The sequence below is a fragment of the Salvelinus fontinalis genome, chromosome 31, assembly GCF_029448725.1.
Source record: "Salvelinus fontinalis isolate EN_2023a chromosome 31, ASM2944872v1, whole genome shotgun sequence".
Taxonomy (NCBI): Eukaryota; Metazoa; Chordata; class Actinopteri; order Salmoniformes; family Salmonidae; genus Salvelinus; species Salvelinus fontinalis.
Window position 1 is genome coordinate 24,083,002 of NC_074695.1, and position 21,012 is coordinate 24,104,013.

Genomic DNA, 21,012 nt, shown 5'->3' on the forward strand with positions numbered 1-21,012 from the left:
TTTCATCGTCACTCGGTGCCGTTGGAGGATGCGTTGTATGGTCGACAGGCTTACAGCATTGATGTTGTTAAATATGGTGTCATTATTCAAGATATGCTCTCTTATCTCTCGAATCCTAATTGCATTGTTGACCAAAACCATATTTATAATTTCAGTCTCTTGTACATCTGTAAACAAGCATCCTCGTCCTCCATGATGTCTTTGCCTTTCCACTCTGTACAAAATTCAAACACAATATGTGTTTAGCATAGGAACTGTAAACAATGTACAGAAAAATGTAGTGCAGCATGATAACCAACCTCATTCATTCAATGCAGTGCAGTAAATGGATGGCTTAGAGTTACAAATGTTTATGCAATACTATGCAGTCATACGTAATTTACAGTATATTACTGTAATGCTAAAATAGTCATTAGATAGTTGTATACCTGTTCTCATTTCTGAAGGTTCAAATTGTGGACGCCACTGTAAATCGACTCAAGTTGGGCTGGACTCTCAGTCCAGCCTCTCTCATGGTCAAACCGTGGTTGATCACATGATCAACAAGTGTTGCTCTAATCTCATCAGAGATGGCTCTCCTTCCTTCTCTTCTTTGCCCTCGTCCTCTTCTTCCTCTTCCTCTCCCTCCTACTACTCTTGCTCTCTGTCCATTGTTGGCATCCATTGTTCAAAACAGGTAATCTGACCTTTGACCTATTTATAGGCCTATACTACAGTAAACTAGTGATTGGTTAGTGATCAGTTAAGCTATTAGTGTTTGCACATGTGAGGAGTGTGTGACCTGGTGAGTAAGTGTAGCATTTTGATTGGTTGTGTTTGGAAAAGGAAAGCAAGTCACTTCCTGTTAGATTTTTGTGTTTTAGGTTGAGAATTGTGTGTAGTGTTTTGAAAAAAGTGTTTTATGCAATTGACAACTGAGTCAAAGGCTGAGAAGTAGCTTATGGTTTTGGATATTTGGTGTGTAGTTTTGCACTTTGAGTGAGAGGTTTCAAAAATCGTGTGACATGAAAAGATTTTGTGTGTAAGCAGTTGGAAGAAACTGTAAGTAAGAAAAATGTGCTAAATAAGCAAAATAATGAGGCAATATACAAGGGGTACCGGTACCGAGTCAATGTGCAGGGGTGCGGATTAGTCAAGATAATTGAGGTAATATGTACATGTAGGTAGGGGTAAAGTAATTACACATAGATAATAAACACAGAGTAGGAGCAGCGTATGTGTAGAGTGTGAAGGAATATGTGTGTGTGTGTGTGTGTGTGTGTGTGTGTGTGTGTGTGTGTGTGTGTGTGTGTGTGTGTGTGTGTGTGTGTGTGTGTGTGTGTGTGTGTGTGTGTGTGTGTGTGTGTGTGTGTGTGTGTGTGTGTGTGTGTGTGTGTGTGTGTGGTCAGAGTCCAGTGGGTGTACATCGAGCCTGTGCAAAAGAGTCAGTGAAAAACATTATAGTAAATAAGAATGAACATAAGGGGCTCAGAGAGAACTGTCTGTGACTTGTGTGGTTGGAGTCATTGACAATTTTAGACATGTACCAGAGAGTCTGTCACCTTATAGTTAAGGATGGCTAACTGATAGAAGTTACAGTGACGTCTTGTGTTGGTTACAAATCTTAGAGCAGCATGGTAAAGTGTGTCTATTGCAGTGCTTCCCAAACGTTTTCACTCATACTCACTATTTCTTCTAAGTGCACAAGCACTGTCCATGTCAAAAACTGTTCACACTCCTCTTGTTGGAGGAGAATGTTTTTTTGCAGGTTTAAAGCTTATTTCCTGCGATTCTACACATTTTGCCATGGGGCGGATTTTCTTTTGCTGTTTGGAAGCTCATTTCCTGCAATTCTACACATTTTGCCATTTCTTATGTGTTCATGTGATATCTGACTGACTCAAGCATTAAAACAAAATCATTGGGCTAAGAAACGTTAGCTGACATGGCTAGTTGATCAACTGGACATAAATAGCTCTCCAAGGTCTGCAATGACTGACATGACAAGAGGAAAACTGCTTTCGAAATTGCACCTTGTGCATTCTACTATTACTTTCAAGAATAAGTTGAAAGCCCAACTGAGTTCTCCTCCTACCTCTCCGCGCCCTACCTGCCGACCCCTTATGTCACAGTTTGGGGACAACTGGTCTAGTGTGCAGGTAAGACCCCGGGGAATTAAATGCAACCTTTATTTAACTAGGCAAGTAGGTTAAGAACAAATTCTTATTTACAATGATGGCCTACACCGGCCAAACTTGGACAACGCTGGGCCAATTGTGCGCCACACTATAGGACTCTCAATCACGGCAGGTTGGGATACAGCCTGGAATCAAACCAGGGTGTCTGTAGTGACGCCTCTAGCACTGAGATGCAGTGTCTTAGACCGCTGCGCCACACGGGAGCCCATGTACAGAATATCACCATAGTCCAATTAAGGCAAAAAAGTGGCTTCAACAAGGTATTTTCTAGGCTGAAATTTAAAAAAGTATTGTTCCTAAAGAAAAAGATCAGCTGAAGGTTAAGGTTTTTACTGAGCTGTTGAATGTGGAGCCTAAAGAACAGAGTTTCATTTACACAGAGGGTAAAACTCTCGTAATTTCCAGCAACAACATAAAAAACAGCAAGAAATATCAATAACAACAAAAACAACAACAACACCACAGTGTATGATGGGAAGTGTATCATGCTGCTACACAGCTTGATTTGAAATGGCTTGGTTGTGATTTTGGTCTGTTATACAGAGCATGCTAACAGAGGTCCAGCACTACTCTCGTTATTTTTGACTCAATGATACTAATACTATGCAGCAGCTTAACAAACACAACCAAGATAGTACAGTATACACTACTTTTTAGGAAACAATAAAATCAAGTGAATGTACAATATAATTTGGGTGAACCAGCCCTATTTCAACCTATTGCTAGATTTGTCTTGTAAGTACGTAGAGCATTGTTTTAATTGGGTGTGACATTTGAATTCACGGATGGAACAGGAAGATGTCGTTGAGCAATATACTCTGTTTCCATTATGGGAAGTTGTGTTGTGAAATTCACGATGTTCAAAACATTGTATTTTCTCTTTTATGTGATACAAGAAAGGATGACATTGTCAAAATGTACTTGGAGCTATTGGGTTCAGTAGCAAAGCCTAATCAAGAAATACATAAAGCACTAGCACACATACACAATTTGCTCTCTCTCTCGAAACTGGCCTCCTTTACAAACCTCTGCCCTGCATTGTCATGGGTTTACTGTAATTCTCTTGGGATTCTCTCCTGTCCTATTACCAGGGTAACTGTTGATGGGCAAGTTTGATAGTATTTTCAGTCATTTCCACTGCCTTGCATTCATGTGTAGAAATGGTAGTGTATTTGACCAGTTCCACTTAGACCAGTTATTAGATTAAACTAAAACTAAACATACTGTATATAATCTTACTGAACAAACTGGACCTTTGGTGGATGATAGATTATCAAAGAGAATCTGTTCCACATCCAAAATCACTCTTCTCTTCGGCACATTTCATAGGCTAAATATTAAAGTATACCATTTGATATTTGAGGCTGGCAGGTTATACACGTTTTTAAAAACTATTTGCAGGACGGTGGTGGTGTGTTTGGGCAAAAGGTTAGTTAATCTTGGCCTGTGAGGCCTTGAACCCCTCTGTGGGTCAGTGGACCCACCAGACTATTGACCGAGGTGTGTGCTTAAGATAATGGTGACATTTGCTAGTTGGGTGAAAAAGGCTCAGTTAGTATGTCTTCTTTCACCTATACACTGCTGTTGAAATATTAATTGTTTTACTGAACCACACTGAAGTAATAGTGGTATTTTAGGTTCTCAATATTATAACTTATCATTTTGAATAACTATCATCAGATGAAAATGTATCATCACATTCCAAATCAATCATATTTAAAATCATATTCCAAATCACACAATATCATAGCTTATCATTTTTAATAACTATCGTTAGATGCAAATTAGTCATCATATTCCAAATCAGTTGTCCATGGGTCTAAAATGCAGTCAAAAACGTGATTTCCCTTTGTTTTATATATATTTCCACACTATGAGGTTAAAATAATACTGTGAAATTGCGAAAATTATGATAATGCCTCTTTAGTGTAAGAGCTGTTTGAAAAGACTGCCTGCCTGCAATGTCAGCATGTTTTGGTGGGATGGAGATTTGTGACATCATCAGGCAGGCCAAAATAAAAATAATTAGGAATAATAATAAGGAAGAGAATTCCAAACCCCTCTGCCAATAACAGCTAGATTTCCATTTTCCCCTCCCCGCTTTGACCACTCCCAGACAGTCCTAGTAAAATTATTGCTTGATAAATTGCTATTTGCTATGAAGCTATTTGTGTTTCTTTTTGACCATTTTAATTGAAAACAATCACAGTAAGTTATTTAATTGTTACCCAGAAATGATTTGATATTGAGATAAAAACAGCTCCATTGGACCTTTATGTTTGAGCTTATGTACACCTATAATCTTTTAATTACTTATACCTTGAATTCTTACACATGTGAGCGAAGAGATACATAAATGGTCTATTTAATTCTGTGTATGTCTGTGTGTATGTGTGTGTATGTATGTGTATGTGTGTGTGTGTGTATGTGTGTGAAAGAGAGGAATAAACCTGTCAGGTGATCTACCACCTTTTTACCATCTCACAAATAAACAACATACAAATGAATAATATCAAAGTATAAATTGTTTAATTCAATAAAATATCAAATACCATTTGTACATTTCATCATTTTAAGAGATTACTTCATTCATTGCCAACACTGTTACAAAGAGTTGCATCATACCTCTGCAGTGGGCTACAACTCTTCCCTTGACAACCATTGCTCCAGATAAGGACATTTATTTTTTAAATAACAGAATATTTACCAATATTCAATATAAAAATGCAAAACCCATACAGAAATACTGCATACACAAAATTGTAAAGACAGAATGAAGGTGCCATGTCAAGAATCATGAATAGTTGTACATTCATTGCACCTTCTTTACCCAATCACAACTTGTAAACTGTTGGTGGATTTTTCATATAGATACTGTACACAAACGTAACATCTTGGAATAACTTTTTCACATGGCACCGCGATAAATGTTTTTTTTAAGTCAGTGCCTGATCAAGTACCGGTTTCCAGTGAGAGGTGTGTTGGCACTCTGTGGCTAACACTGACCGGTGGCAGAGAGCAAGTTACGCAGAGTGGCAAGCTCTCTTGACAGCTGCTCCACGCGTTTTTGTAAACGGTCATTCTCTGCGGCCAGTTCCAGCACTTTGTGTTGTGTCTCCATATTGCGGATTTTGGCTTTATCCCTGCTCTTTCGAACGGCAAGGTTGTTTCTCTCCCGCCTCTGCTTATATTCCTCACTGTCCTTTTCCAGTCGCTTCTTCCCCTTGCCACCAGATGACATTTTCCCGCCCTGCAAAGGCGACCTGCCTTTACCTGGCGGGGCAGGTGTGCCGGGTGGACTTGAGGAAGACGAGGACGCAGTGGAAATATTCCCAAGGCTGCCACTTGGAGTCGACTGGTAATGAAGATACCTCATGTCGTAGCCAGACGAACCGTTGTTGTCCATTCTTTGGTCCTCTTGAAGATCGTCTCTTTCGCCGGTTTTAAAGTGGTTCCCAATAAACTCTGGGCTGAACACGGTGTCCACACGGGTCTCCTGCAGTTCAGGATAACCCAGGACATATGGCTCCCTAGGGTTGGCGTGCGCACTTGTCTCCCGCTCGTTGAGAGAGATGTAGTTTCTGTAGTTTTGTTCTAATGATGAAAGTCTCTTTATCCTGCTTTCCTCGGCAAGGAAACTAGCGAATACGCCTCCCCCTCTCTGCTGAGTTTCGTTGTGTGTTGCTAGTTGACAGTGCGCAGCAGCTGGATCCAAGTAGTCGCTGAAATCAATTGCTTTCTCGTGCTCGGCTATGCCAAGCTCCGTCATCGAGCTGTCAATGCGCTGCTTGCAAGTGCTGTTGTCGCTAATGGGACTGATAATGCTGTTTCTACTCTGGAAAGCAAAGCAATCCCCGTCGTAGAAGCCGGCCACTTCCATGGATCTTAACACCCGCCGAATTGCGGGAACATTGAAATCTGGTGCAGCCCGAGGTATTGGCTACGAGCGTAATTCTGGCTGAAAACACTCAAGTAACTTGGCACACGACAAAATGTCACTGTGATAATATTCAGTTATTGAAGAAAATAAACTTGAAGAATAGATCAGTAATGCAGCAGTGAGAGTCTATGAACGGTTTATATATTGGCTACTGTGAAGCTGAATGGGCGGAGCAAGCGTGATAAATCCCCTAACTACCGGTAACCTGTTCCCACTTGATTTCGTAGACTGGTTAGTTGTTTAGCAACAAAACTGATGTGTGCAGAACTATGAGGCTAAACACCCGGGGGTTGGCTTAGACTGTTGACAACATGTAGACTATATTCGTCTCCAAATTTGCATTGAAAATATAAATAAATTTGCACAATGAGCACTTGTTTCTCAAATACATAGTTACAGTTGTTGGTTTTAGCCATATTAGCATTGCCATGACCATAGCAGTGGGAAGTAGAGGTGCTGAGTGTGCTGCAGCACCCCCCTGAAAGATCTGGAGAAAAGATTTTCACAGAAGTAGTGCATATTAGTGGACCGATATAGCCATTTCCAGCACAGGCAAAACTTTTTTTCCTGAATTGTAATTTTAAGAGTAGGACCTTAGAAAGGCAGAAATTCACAACTAGTCTTTTAGTATAGGCCTAAAGTAAGTCTACGGAGCTTGGTTCAAAAACATGTATATTTGAGTATATGTATTTGAAATATTTATTTGCTCTGTATTTTAGTATTTTTCAAATAATGTAGAATCTACTTATTAAAATAATTTCCTATAAAAAGCCTACTATTTGAAACGTTTCTACATTTCTTAATTACCGCTAGGACCAAACAGACCTGGATTTAAATGCATGTAGTATCTAAATATTTTTATTTGAAATACACTTTGAGTATTTTCAAATACATGCCAATACTTTCCAAGTGCATTTTTGAAAGACATTCCAATATTCAACTACTTGTATTTTCCAATAAAAAATATCCAAATACTGAACGAAAATAAAAACGCAACATATAAAGTGTTGGTCCAATGTTTCATGAGCTGAAATAAAAGATCCCAAAAATGTTCCATACACACAAAAAGCTTTTATTTCTCTCAAATGTAGTACACAAATTTGTTTACATCCCTGTTAGTGAGCATTTATCCTTTGCCAAGATAATCCATCCACCTGACAGGTGTGGCATATCAAGAAGCTGATTAAACAGCATGATCATTACACAAGTGCACCTTGTGCTAGGAACAATAAAAAGCCAATCTAAAATGTGCAGTTTTGCTACACAACACAATGCAACAGATTTCTCTAGTTTTGAAGGAGCGTGGCACCAGTACTGTTGCCAGAGAATTTAATGTTCATTTCTCTACCATAAACTGCCTTCAATGTCATATTAGAGAATTTGGCAGTACATCCAACCGGTCTCACAAACACATACCCCATGTAACCACGCCTTCTCACGTCCTCCACATCTGGCTTCTTCACCTGCGGGATTGTCTGAGTAACAGGATCAGAGGAGGGATGTGAGGATCTTTTATAGAAAGTCTGAATTACATTTAATTCCACAATGCTCTCCATGACAAGGAAACTGTAGTACATTACCAATATATTTTAAAAGAGAGACCCTGGCCAAAATAGCAGCACACATTTGCAGACACATTTACAACATCAGACACAAAGCATTACAGTTTAAAAAACATTTCTTTACACATTGGGAAAGTGTGGTGCAACTAATGGTCAAAACCTTGACAGCCCCCCAGATCATACTGTTTAACTTAGTTTTAAACTTATTTAAAGGGACAAGCTCCTGTAATGTGCATCTAATGTCTATGGCTGTCTGCATTTAAGCATAGGCCACATATGACCTTACTCACAGATAAAGTTTTTGCCACTGTAGATTTGAAACAATTTGTAGAGATGATTGAATGATTTTATGAAATCCCACATTTAGGGCAGAGTGTAAATCCATTACCTGGCATATTGTAACCCACAGAGTCAAAGCTTTCCATTGAGAAGACTGGGAAAAGCATCAATACTTTGACTTGTGGGTCAGATTTTGTAAAATGATAATTTGTCTATTGAGTTGTACATAGTTGTACACTGCCATCTATGGGTAGTGTAAACAACAATTCACTCATGACTAAACTTCCCTTGATCTCTGCCTACTAGGCTTTGTAAAGCTTACGTTGCTTGTGATTTTTATTATTTTCTTTCGGTCACTCACCACAGTAGTTCCCCCCAAATGATCTATTGTAATAATGGTTTCATTTTTGATCTCGAATAGGCCTAACACAGTTCAGTGAAAATGTAATTATGAAATTGTAAAAAGTGTACAACCATAGTGTTTTTACCTAACCAAAATCCTAATTTCAACATATGTGACATGCCTTTAAATTAAAGGCCTATCTCTCCTAATTGACCGTAATGTTTGGCTACCATTACCAGGTACATAGAACATGGAACAACGGTCCTTAACAGTCAAACACAATAGCTCTGATTGGCCACTCGCGGATGGGGTCAGGAAATTCGTTCGTTCACCTCACTACCTAATTGGTTATTCGCGTGATTATGGAACTATGTACAACTCAACAATTGGCTGCTTTAGATTGCAGAGGGACCTCTGGCTTTGTAATCCAATTGGTTTTGAGAAGGAGAGGGGACTTGCGGAGAATGTAATTGAGAAAAGGCCATGGTGTCAAGAATGGAATCAAGTGGCCCAAAGCTCAGTCATCGTAATTTAGTGGTGCACTAAGTGACTAGAGTTGATATGCCTACAAAGTATTTAAAAAAGATTCATGACATCTAGCCTATGATGACAAATTACTGTACCAATAGAGCATGTCATTCTTTAAATCTATGGCATGCTACTTTGCATGTTTCCTTTTGTACTTGATGCTTTTGACTGGTTTTTCTTCTTTGCTTGACTCCTATTGAAAGACACTGAATGCATAGGTGCTGCTGTATCCTGGCTCCAACATTCCAAATGTGACCAGAATGCTGCTGTGTCCTGGCTCCAACATTCCACATCAAATTAAATTTATTTATATAGCCCTTCTTACATCAGGTGATATATCAAAGTGCTGTACAGAAACTCAGCCTAAAACCCCAAACAGCAAGCAATGCAGGTGTAGAAGCACGGTGGCTAGGAAAAACTCCCTAGGAAGGCCAACACCTAGGAAGAAACCTAGAGAGGAACAAGGCTATGAGCGGTGGCGGGTGGAGATTATAACAGAACATGGCCAAGATGTTCATAAATGACCAGCATGGTCAAATAATAATAATCACAGTAGTTGTTGAGGGTGCAACAAGTCAGCATCTCAGGAGTAAATGTTAGTTGGCTTGTCATAGCCGATCATTAAGAGTATCTCTACCGCTCCTGCTGTCTCTAGAGTTGAAAACAGCAGGTCTGGGACAGGTAGCACGTCCGGTGAACAAGTCAGGGTTTCATAGCCGCAGGCAGAACAGTTGAAACTGGAGCAGCAGCACGGCCAGGTGGACTGGGGACAGCAAGGAGTCATCATGCCAGGTAGTCCTGAGGCATGGTCCTAGGGCTCAGGTCCTCAGAGAGAATTAGAGAGAGCATACTTAAATTCACACCGGATAAGACAGGAGAAGTACTCCAGATATAACAGTGTGACCCTAGCCCCCGACACGTAAGCTACTGCAGCATGAATACTGGAGGCTGAGACTGGAGGGGTCAGGAGACACTGTGGCCCCATCCGATGATACCCCGGACAGGGCCAAACAGGCAGGATATAACCCCACCCACTTTGCCAAAGCACAGCACCCACACCACTAGAGGGACATCTTAAACCACCAACTTACCATCCTGAGACGAGGTCGATTATAGCCCACAAAGATCTCCGCCACGGCACAATCCAAGGGGGGGCATCAACCCAGACAGGAAGATCAAGTCAGTGACTCAACCCACTCAAGTGACGCACCCCTCCTAGGGACGGCATGGAAGAGCACCAATAAGCCAGTGACTCAGCCTCTGTAATAGGGTTAGAGGCAGAGAATCCCAGTGGAGAGAGGAGAACCGGCCAGGCAGAGACAGCAAGGGCGGTTCGTTGCTCCAGAGCCTTTCCGTTCACCTTCACACTCCTGGGCCAGACTACACTCAGTCATATGACCTACTGAAGAGATAAGTCTTCAGTAAAGACTTAAAGGTTGAGACCGAGTCTGTGTCTCTCACATGGGTAGGCATACCATTCCATAAAAATGGAGCTCTATAGGAGAAAGTCCTGCCTCCAGCTGTTTGCTTAGAAATTCTAGGGACAATTAGAGGCCTGCATCTTGTGACCGTAGCGTACGTGTAGGTATGTACGGCAGGACCAAATCAGAAAGATAGGTAGGAGCAAGCCCATGTAATGCTTTGTAGATTAGCAGTAAAACCTTGAAATCAGCCCTTGCCTTAACAGGAAGCCAGTGTAGGGAGGCTAGCACTGGAGTAATATGATCACATTTTTTGGTTCTAGTCAGGATTCTAGCAGTCGTATTTAGCACTAACTGAAGTTTATTTAGTACTTTAGCAGGAAAGTAGAGCATTGCAGTAGTCTAACCTAGAAGTAACAAAAGCATGGATACATTTTTCTGCATCATTTTTGGACAAAGTTTCTGATTTTTGCAATGTTACGTAGATGGACCACATGTGACCAGAATGCTGCTCTGTCAGCTCCATTTGTACTTCACATGGAGGGGTGGTGGTCCCTAGGCATGAAATGTTGCAATGCCTGCAAATTATGTAGGCAACGCCATTTACGTTAGAAAATTCCAAGCAGTCCCTTTACAAGTCAGAATATAGAATAAACTTAATGTGAATATACTCTGCTGGTTGTTCATGGTGTTGGCCCTTCATTTGGTTGAAATTTGTGACAAAATATCCACAGGACAGTATTATTAACCCGACTTCAAAAACGTTGGTCTCTGTGTGGTAATGAAGATTTGTTTGCTCGTGACCAAAGGAATAAAACGGAAGTACATGCACGTAATCGAAGTCTGTAGTTGTTTACATTGTTTTGCATATGTGCAGGTGACATAAATTTCAATGGCATCACCGTCACTCTAAAAAGTTGTGTAAACAGCACTTTCCTGTGGATATTCTATCCCAAATTGAGTGGCTGAAGAACCAACCGCACAGACAACCATCAGTAAGTGTTTAATTACATTTGCATTCTGGCTTGTAGGAAAAACGTATACAATTTTGCATTGCTATGTTTCAGCCTGTATATTAAGTATTGGTATAAACGTCTGATTTTATTAGGCAAGCTCCTCATTAGCTCTGGTCCAGTGTGTTTATCTGCGGATGAGCCTCCTCTGAAGGAGGCTGAGACATGTAAATGCCCTGGACCAGAGCTAGCTCCTCACTGGCACAGTGTTGGCATGGTGTAAAGAGACTAACTTTGCAGGTACAGGGTACAAAAAGTTAAGTCAAACACTCATACTGTTGAATACCTTTGGGTTGAAACTAGAGGTCGACCGATTATGATTTTTCAATTCCGATTTATTGGACAAAAAAAGCCAATACCGATTAATCGGCCGAAATTTTTTTTTTTTTTTTTTTTTTCTCTTATTATTATTTTATTTATATATATATATATATATATATATATATATATCTATATATATCTATATATATATATTTTTATTTTTATTTTATTTATTATTTTTATTTTATTTATATATATATATATTTTTTTTTATATACACTGCTCAAAAAAATAAAGGGAACACTTAAACAACACAATGTAACTCCAAGTCAATCACACTTCTGTGAAATCAAACTGTCCACTTAGGAAGCAACACTGATTGACAATACATTTCACATGCTGTTGTGCAAATGGAATAGACAAAAGGTGGAAATTATAGGCAATTAGTAAGACACCCCCAATAAAGGAATGGTTCTGCAGGTGCTGACCACAGACCACTTCTCTTCCTATGCTTCCTGGCTGATGTTTTGGTCACTTTTGAATGCTGGCGGTGCTTTCACTCTAGTGGTAGCATGAGACGGAGTCTACAACCCACACAAGTGGCTCAGGTAGTGCAGTTCATCCAGGATGGCACATCAATGCGAGCTGTGGCAAAAAGGTTTGCTGTGTCTGTCAGCGTAGTGTCCAGAGCATGGAGGCGCTACCAGGAGACAGGCCAGTACATCAGGAGACGTGGAGGAGGCCGTAGGAGGGCAACAACCCAGCAGCAGGACCGTTACCTACGCCTTTGTGCAAGGATGTGCACTGCCAGAGCCCTGCAAAATGACCTCCAGCAGGCCACAAATGTGCACTGCAGGAAAAGTCAGGAATGGATAAGTGTTGTCCTCTGCTTCTCTCATAGCCTTCAACTTCTGTCACCTCCTTGCTCACTTCCACCTGGGTCATATGTGGTACATCCTTTTGGGCATTGGTAAGCACCGTTGATGCATCAGTCATTAGAATAAGTGTGCGTTGATTGACAAGATTCTTGCTTACATGTCATCGCCCCCCTCCCTCTCAGTGGCAGGAATATTGACTGCAGACTTTGCCTCTGGTGTAGTCCACTGGGGGGCTGACACCTGGGGATCTGTGGAGCTTCCCATCTTTGGAAAGGTAGATGTGACTGACTGGATTTGGAAAAGTATTGTCCCTCCCCCAAAAATTGTCTAATTACCTAATTGTTGTGATGACTTTCTGTTTTACTGTTCCTCCTGTTATTTTGAACTCACTTTCTGATATGTGGCCCCAGGCCTTTATCCGACCATTCAGGGAGCATCACATCGATCCTACAGCCATCACCCGCCATGACTTCATTGAGACCAATGGTGACAACTGCATGCTGACCCTGATCCCATTGGCACACATGGCCTTCAACTTCCTTACCCTCTCGCCTAGTGAGCTGGAACGATTATCATTCAGCTGAGCCAATGGTATGGCTTTTGAACATTAAAAATAAATAAAAAATTGTCAGGAGAATTATATTTGCTGTAAAATCTGTAGATCAAATGTGAGGTAACAAGTTCATAAAACCATAATGTCAAGTCTTATCTCCCCAGGCTGGCTGAACTATCCCCTGGAGAACCTGGGGTTCTGGTCTAAGCTTGAGGATCTGATCCAGAGTGTGACTGGGGAGAAGCCCAGGTCTGATGACCTGAAATGTGCCCACAAAACCAAGTAACCATTCTGACTGGCTGCAACCCTACCTCAGAAGGAGTAATCAGTCTCCTTGCTTAACTCTAGCTGTAATCCATAGGCGACACAAACCTTAACAAGGGTTTTGTTTCAGAGATGCCGTATAGCTTTAAACCTTGCACATTTTGTCTGGTTCTATCTGTGGAGTGTTTTCTTAACCCACTGTGGAAATTTGAGTGCGAAGTGCTATTTGAAATCACTACTACATTGCGATACTTTCTCAAATCCTCATCTTATTCTATATTTCTGATCTCCTTTCTTGAGGTGTAACACTGAAGCCATTGTCACCATAAGGGACAGTCAAACATTTAATTGTCATCCACTTTACGAAGACTGAGAATGAGAAACTACCTTTCTCAGAAAACTCTAAATACTTGAAGCAAACCGTCTTGCTTTTTTGCAGCACTTCGTCTCCCCCCCTCAAAAACAATGTGACAAAAAAATGCATCTCTCACTGGGCATGAACCCAGTATGTTGTCCTTCACCTGTCAAGGACTGCCTATTACCTTAATTTGCCACTTGTATAGTTGATGCCTGTTAATTCACCTGAGATTTTTTAAGTTTCGCTTTACCTTAGTGCTGGCTCGTATTTTGTCTATATCCAGTTGTCTTGATGGACATAGTCCGTGTGCAGTTTAAAAAAAAAATGTCCTTAACAATCACAGATGCAGTAATCTCTTGCTTTTCATTTCACTTCTCAATTTGCCAAACCTATTTTGTAACGCTTTGTAACGCTCTTTGTAACGCTTGTTCTTTTCAACCATTTTTTTCTGTCTTAAATTTGCTACTATCCACACATACATTCTCAAATTTGCCACTCTTTTCCACACAAAGCATTCCTTTTTTTATATATCAACCCAGAAGTTGTATACCAAGTTTACATAGATGTGGTCAAACACAATATTACCCTTCAGTGATATTGCCAATATCTGCCTTGTAACCACCATGCCAAGCAGGATTTGAAGGGTGATTAACATGCTGACCAGACCGGACACGTCGCGTGCGCGAGCGTCGCAAAATATATTTAGAAATCCATGTTATTCAATTATTGCACCCACACTGCTCACGCGCGCTAACGAGCGTCTGCGGGCTAAAATAAAACTCATTCCTATTTCTGATGCAGATCGCGCTGCATGTCCTGCCTCTCCCATCTCCTCATTGGTTTATAGAAGCAGGTACCCACGTGCCATCTCCTCATTGGTTATACCCACGTGGGTAACTGAAAGACAAACTGTTTTGCCAGTAGTCGTGGTAATACAATGAAAGTTTAGATGTGATCACCATATAAGTTAAACGATGAAAGAGGAGAGATGACTAGAAACGATTCGGTTGGCCGTTTTATGTGTGGATTAATTGTCGGAGTAGAGGTCCTTGTGCATTTCAGTTAAAATAACAACTCTGTTTATATCCCAGGACAAATTAGCTAGCAACACCAAGCTAGCTAAATAGGACAAATTAACGTTAGCTAGCAAGGGCAAGCTAACTAGCTAAATTGCCATACATGTTTAATGCTTTTCAACCTGTCCCCAAATTAATGTCATTGGTTCAGAGTTTGTTTTGATATTTTAACCTGCGTGTCATCATCGCGTTTGGTGTGGGGGGACAAAATAAATGTATGCACGATGGCGCACGCGCACAGCCGGTTTGGGTTCCGTGTAAGGCTACAGTGATGATGGCCTAATAATTATTTGAATGCAGTAGACGAGTAATCAGAAGATATTTAATTAGCAAAGTACCTGAAATGAGTGCTTTGTGTGTGCTGTAGTAACCATGGTTGGAAATTAACTGTACAGTAGATACCTATGCAGTCTGATACTTAACCTGAGGCTTTTGTTTTAACAACCTTGGCTAGAAATGCTATCAGGTTTCAATCTGTCTGTTCTTAAATTCCCTTAACTTGGACATTATTTAATTACGAACACACGACTATCCCCCTCTGCATGTGACATTTATTGTCTTCAAAAAGGTCACCTACAGAAACGTAATGATGTGGGAGTTATTTTTCATAATTATTTTAACTCTGGGGCTTTTATTTCCAGCATCACAAACAAGAGAGACAGGTGAATAACATGCACACCACCAATCTAGAAATGATTTCCCCATATACTGTATCTGCAAATAGTTCCACTTGGGAAGAATAAAGTCTGTGCACAATAACGTAGTTAAAACATGCTAATTGCCCACTGTGCTCAAATTACCCTTTTTAAAATGTCACTTACTGACTTATATACTGTAAGAATGCATGCACACAATAGGTTGGCTTATGCAAGCAATATGATGGATCACCAGCTTTCCTTACTATTTTCATTTAACTAATTAATTACTTGATAATGGAATGAACTCAACCTGCTGTATATGACCACTTGAGTTTTGGGGCAGTTGTGCTATTGTTCAATAATGTAGTTTTTCAGTTGGTCCTTGATTTGAACAACTAAAATTGCTGCAATAATTATTTTATGTTTTATAATCATGGGTTGCCCAGCATTGGTTGGGATTGTCAAGGTTCAGAGTTATGAAGTTTGAAAATGTGTGTTAAACTAGCTGAGATATTCATATTGTTTTATTCAGAAGCAAAAAGCACTTATGCCTGAAAATTAACAAGTGTCCTTTATTCTTCTGACTGTTCATACATTTTTCAATTGTAGGTCAGCAGAGAAATTACTGCAGAGTTAAATGTTTAGTATAAGTAGGATATTGTAAAAGCTGGGAAAGTGAAACCTCTGGTCCTGTAAGCATGTTTCCATCCATAGTTTTTATGGGAGTAAAGTCCTATAAAAATCATGACAGCTTTGATATAAACAGGAAGTGTCTGAAATGTCGACAGACAATTTGTTAGTTTGACAGGGTGGGATCTGTTTTGTGTCTGTAAAATGAATTATGTTACAAATTTGAGGTGGAAATTATTACTAGCGCAATTTGTTGATCGAGTAACCATGTCGATGTAATTTTGCAGTCATGCGACACTGTGTTCCTCCCACTACAACTTGAAAAAGCATGCACAGTTTTAGGCTACAGATTAATAAGTTATCAACTTCACAGTGTGGTGAAAAGATGTGGTGATGCGCCTTTCAAAAAAATATTGATTGTCTTAATTTGTATGCTAGTGAAAGGATGATCGGTGCTTAGCTGCCAATTAACCCGACCAGTCCCAAGACCCCAGCAAAAATCGTATTTTCGTTTATATGACTTTCATTTATCTTCATGTCCAGCCTGCATGTTATATTTAGCATCACAATTACACTACTGGTCAAAAGTTTTAGATTAAAAATATTAAATAACATGTGGAGTCATGTAACTAAAGTGTTAAACATATCAAAATATATTTGAGATTCTTCAAATAGCCACGTTTGTCTTGATGACAATTTTGCACACTTTCCATTCTCTCAACCAGCTTCACCTGGAATGTTTTTCCAACAGTCTTGAATGCGTTCCCATGCTTTTCCTTCACTCTGCGGTCGGACTCATCCCAAACCATCTCAATTTGGTTGAAGTCGGGGGATTGTGGAGGCCAGGTCATTTGATGCAGTACTCCATCACTCTACTTCTTGGTAAAATATCCCTTACACAGCCTGGAGGTGTGTTGGGACATTGTCCTGTTGAAAAACAAATGATTGTCCTGTTGAAAAACAAATGATAGTCCCACTAAGCCCAAACCAGATGGGATGGCGTATTGATGCAGAATGCTGTGGTAGCCATGCTGGTTAAGTGTGCCTTGAATTCTAAATAAATCAGTGTCATCAGCAAAGCACCCCCACACCATAACACAACCTCCATTACGGTGGGAAATACACTTTCGGAGATCATCCGTTGACCCACACCGCGTCTCACAAAGACATGGCGGTTGGAACCAAAAGTCTCCAATTTTGACTCCAGACCAAAGGACAAATTTCCACCGGTATACTGTCCGTTGCTCGTGTTTCTTGGCCCAAGCAAGTCTCTTCTTATTGGTTTCCTTTAGAAGTAGTTTCTTTGCAGCAATTGGACCAGGAAGGCCTGATTCACGCAGTCTCCTCTGAACAGTTGATGTTGAGATGTGTCTTGAACTTGAAGTCTGTGAAGCATTTATTTGGCCTGCAATTTCTGAGGCTGGTAACTCTAATGAACTTATCCTTTGCAGCAGAGGTAACTCACCAGCTTTCCTTACTATTTTCATTTAACTAATTCATTACTTGATAAGTAATGAATGTGGCAGTCCTGATGAGAGCCAGTTTCATCATAGTTCTTGATGGTTTTTGCCACTGCACTTTGAAGAAACGTTCAAAGTTCTTAATTTTCTGTTTTGACTGACCTTCATGTCTTAAAGTAATGATGGACTGTCGTTTCTCTTTGCTTATTTGAGCTGTTCTTGCCAGAATATGGACTTTGTCCTATTTGGTAAAAGACTATCTCCTATATATACCCCCTTGTCACAACACAACTGATTGACTCAAACGCATTAAGAAGGAAAGAAATTCCACACATGAACTTTTAACAAGGCACACCTGTTAATTGAATTCCAGGTGACTACCTCATGAAGCTGGTTGAGAGAATGCCAAGAGTGTGAAAAGCTGTCAAGGCAAAGGGTGGCTATTTGAAGAATCTCAAATATAAAATATATTTTCATTTAACACTTGTTTGGTTACTACATGATTCCATATGTGTTATTTCATAGTTTTGATGTCTTCCCTATTATTCTACAATGTAGAAATTAAAGAAAAACGCTTGAATGAGTAGGTGTTCTAAAACCTTTGACTGGTAGTGTAATTGTGACGCTAAATATAACATGCAGGCTGGACATGAAGCTACATGAAAGTCAGATAAACCAAGATATGATTGTTGCTGGGGTCTTGGGACTGATCGGGGTAATTGGCAGCTAAGCACCGATCATTCTTTGTGTTTTATCATTTATTTTTTTCAGGACAACCAGGGCTACAAGTAGAACACTAAACAATTTGACAAGCTGTTGCATTCATGAGTTTTATTGACAAATGTCAACAACAACAAATAAGGCCCGTCAAAGAGAACCGTACTAATGATGAATTTATATGAATGCTGTAAGTACAGATTGTTTTCTCAGTGTGAAATTAAAATCCAACTAGTCAGTGACAACTATGTGGAGTTTGCAGTTTGTGACCGCAACGATGTGAGCTTATTATAGACACTATACCCTTGGATTTCCTATGATCTTCTATGTAGAAGAACCCCTTACCTTCTAATGTCTCTTGTGTAGCTTGTCAGTGTCAGAGCTTACTACGAGGATTTGAATTATTGTATAGTAGTAGGAACAGGATAATAGTAAGTGGATCAATTTGTAATTATGACTATGGCTTCACTAGTTTATTAAATAATTCAGATGAGGGGAAGAAGTTTGAAAGGATAAACTGAAATGGCTTTTAATATTGGTGAAATTGTAATCTCCTAAAGGACAATTTTCTGTCCAAGATAGGACATGCACGTTTAGGTTCTACCTCCGAAGAATGCTATTTAAACATTTACAAATTCGCGGTGGGAATTTCCAAGTGGAGTTGATAAACATCAGCATATAGGCTTTGTCTGTATCGCAGCAAAAGCCTGTCAGCAGCCTACCTACTAAAGGTTGCACTGTGTCCATTACAATGTAGAAAAACACAAACTATCTTTCAATAGTTATCCATATTACCGGAACTTCATCTTATACGCCTTCCCCTAGATGTCAGCAAGTAGTGAGAATTGGAATGGAGTTGCTCGGCAGATCTGAGGCCATATAAATGGTCTGGGAACGTGGGGTCCAGTCTTTTCTTCATTCGCCATGACGCAAGACAGACCTCAGGATTGCGTTCTGGAAAGCTCCCGTTATAGGCCTTAGATATATCCGGCTCTGATTTTATTCGATATAGGTGTTAAAGACATCATAATGTTGTTATTTTAAACCGAGTTATGTCAGTTTATATCAGTATATTGCGGATATTTCTTAGTGCTGCGTTATAGTGAGTTGGACACGTCTTTGCCACATGGCTAATGTTTACTGCTAATTCCAAAGTTAAAGGCGACAATCTACAACCAAGCAACGATTCCTCTAGACAAAGGACAACTTGCCCAAGATTCTGATGGGAGCTCATCAAAAAGTAAGAAGTATTTATGATGTTAATTCGTTGTTCTGTTGGAAAATGTAAAAATACTATTCCGCCATTAATTTCGGTGCGGTCTCGCTTTAACGCACGCTGTATGTCGTAGTAACGTTAATTTTAAAAATCTAACACAGCGGTTGCATTTAAGAACTAATGTATCTTTCATTTGCTGTCCAACCTGTATTTTTTTAGTCACGTTTATGATTAGTTACTGATTTAGATTAGGTGCCTCTCCCAACATTTCTCACAACATTTTGTTGGCAGATTGGCTACTATTCTCATTGTATAACCACGATTTGTGCCGCTAAATATGCACATTTTCGAACAAACTCTATATGTATTGTGTAATATGATGTTATAGGACTGTCATCTGAAGAAGTTTGAGAAGGTTAGTGAACAAAATTAATATCTTTTGCTGGTTTATTCGTTATCGCTATTGTTGGCTCAATGCTGTTGTGTGGTTGGCTATTGTAGTAAGCTAATATAATGCTATATTGTGTTTTCGCTGTAAAACACTTAAAAGAATCTGAAATATTGGCTGGATTCACAAGATCTTTGTCTTTCATTTGCTGTACGCTGTGTATTTTTCATAAATGTTTTATGATGAGTATTTAGGTAATTCACGTTGGTCTCTGTAGTTATTCTAGTTGCTTTGGTGAGAGTTGTGATGGTGGCTGCAATGGTAAACTATGATTTATACCTGAAATATGCACATTTTTCTAACAAAACATATGCTATACAATAAATATGTTATCAGACTGTCATCTGATGAAGTTGTTTCTTGGTTAGTGACTATTTATATCTTTATTTGGTCGAAATTGTGATAGCTACCTATGCAGGAAAAAAATGGTGGGAAAAAAAAGTTGTGTCTTTTGCTATCGTGGTTAGCTAATAGAAATACATATTGTGTCTTCCCTGTAAAACATTTTAAAAATCAGAAATGATGGCTGGATTCACAAGATGTGTATCTTTCATCTGGTGTCTTGGACTTGTGATTTAATGATATTTAGATGCTAGTATTTACTTGTGACGCTATGCTAGGCTATGCTAGTCAGCTTTTTTTACTGATGGGGGTGCTCCCGGATCCGGGATTGTGATGAAGTAGAGGTTATTTTAATGACCTAATTGCTTTAATACAATGCTTTTTCATGAATGGATTTAGCTAAAGGTCTTGTTGAAAGTGTACAATTGGGGTTTGTCTAAATGTTAAAAGAAAAGATGTTGCCTAATGCACTTATTTTTTTGTCAAGCATGAGATCAATCATGTTATAAATGGTTATTGTTGATTTTGTTCAGGTGTTTCTGACATGTTTGTCTGAATGAAATTTGTAGTGCTCCTTGGACCTTTAAAAAGCTGGCCTTGTCTTCTCTGCTGAGAAGTTGTTGTAAATGTTGTTTATCGGTACAATATGATTGGCCTACTTATGGCTTACAATTTATATTATATTTATAAAGAAACTAAATTTAAAAAACAAGGTAGTACTTGGTTGTGTTCATTATTTCCATTAGAAGCATATCTAACAAAGACCATCCATGAGAACAGGGGTGTCAAACTAATTTTGCCCCGGGGAGTGCATTCCTTCTTCAACGAGGTCCGGAGGGCCGCACTAAATTGGTTATATTTCCACAGTCAAATGTGTTCTTTTTGGGGGAAATTTAAGGCTCCCTGAC

At 39.6% G+C, this 21,012-nt stretch overlaps 1 protein-coding gene across 1 annotated transcript; it reads right to left on the reverse strand.

The window, feature by feature from the left end:
* Positions 1–4,684: 4,684 nt before the first annotated feature.
* LOC129829900 (CCAAT/enhancer-binding protein beta-like) lies at positions 4,685–6,241 on the reverse strand. Its single transcript, XM_055891902.1, has one exon. It carries the CDS (start codon positions 6,055–6,057, stop codon positions 5,173–5,175), a length of 885 nt encoding a protein of 294 aa, XP_055747877.1. The 5' UTR covers positions 6,058–6,241; the 3' UTR covers positions 4,685–5,172.
* Between the last annotated feature and the right edge of the window lie 14,771 nt (positions 6,242–21,012).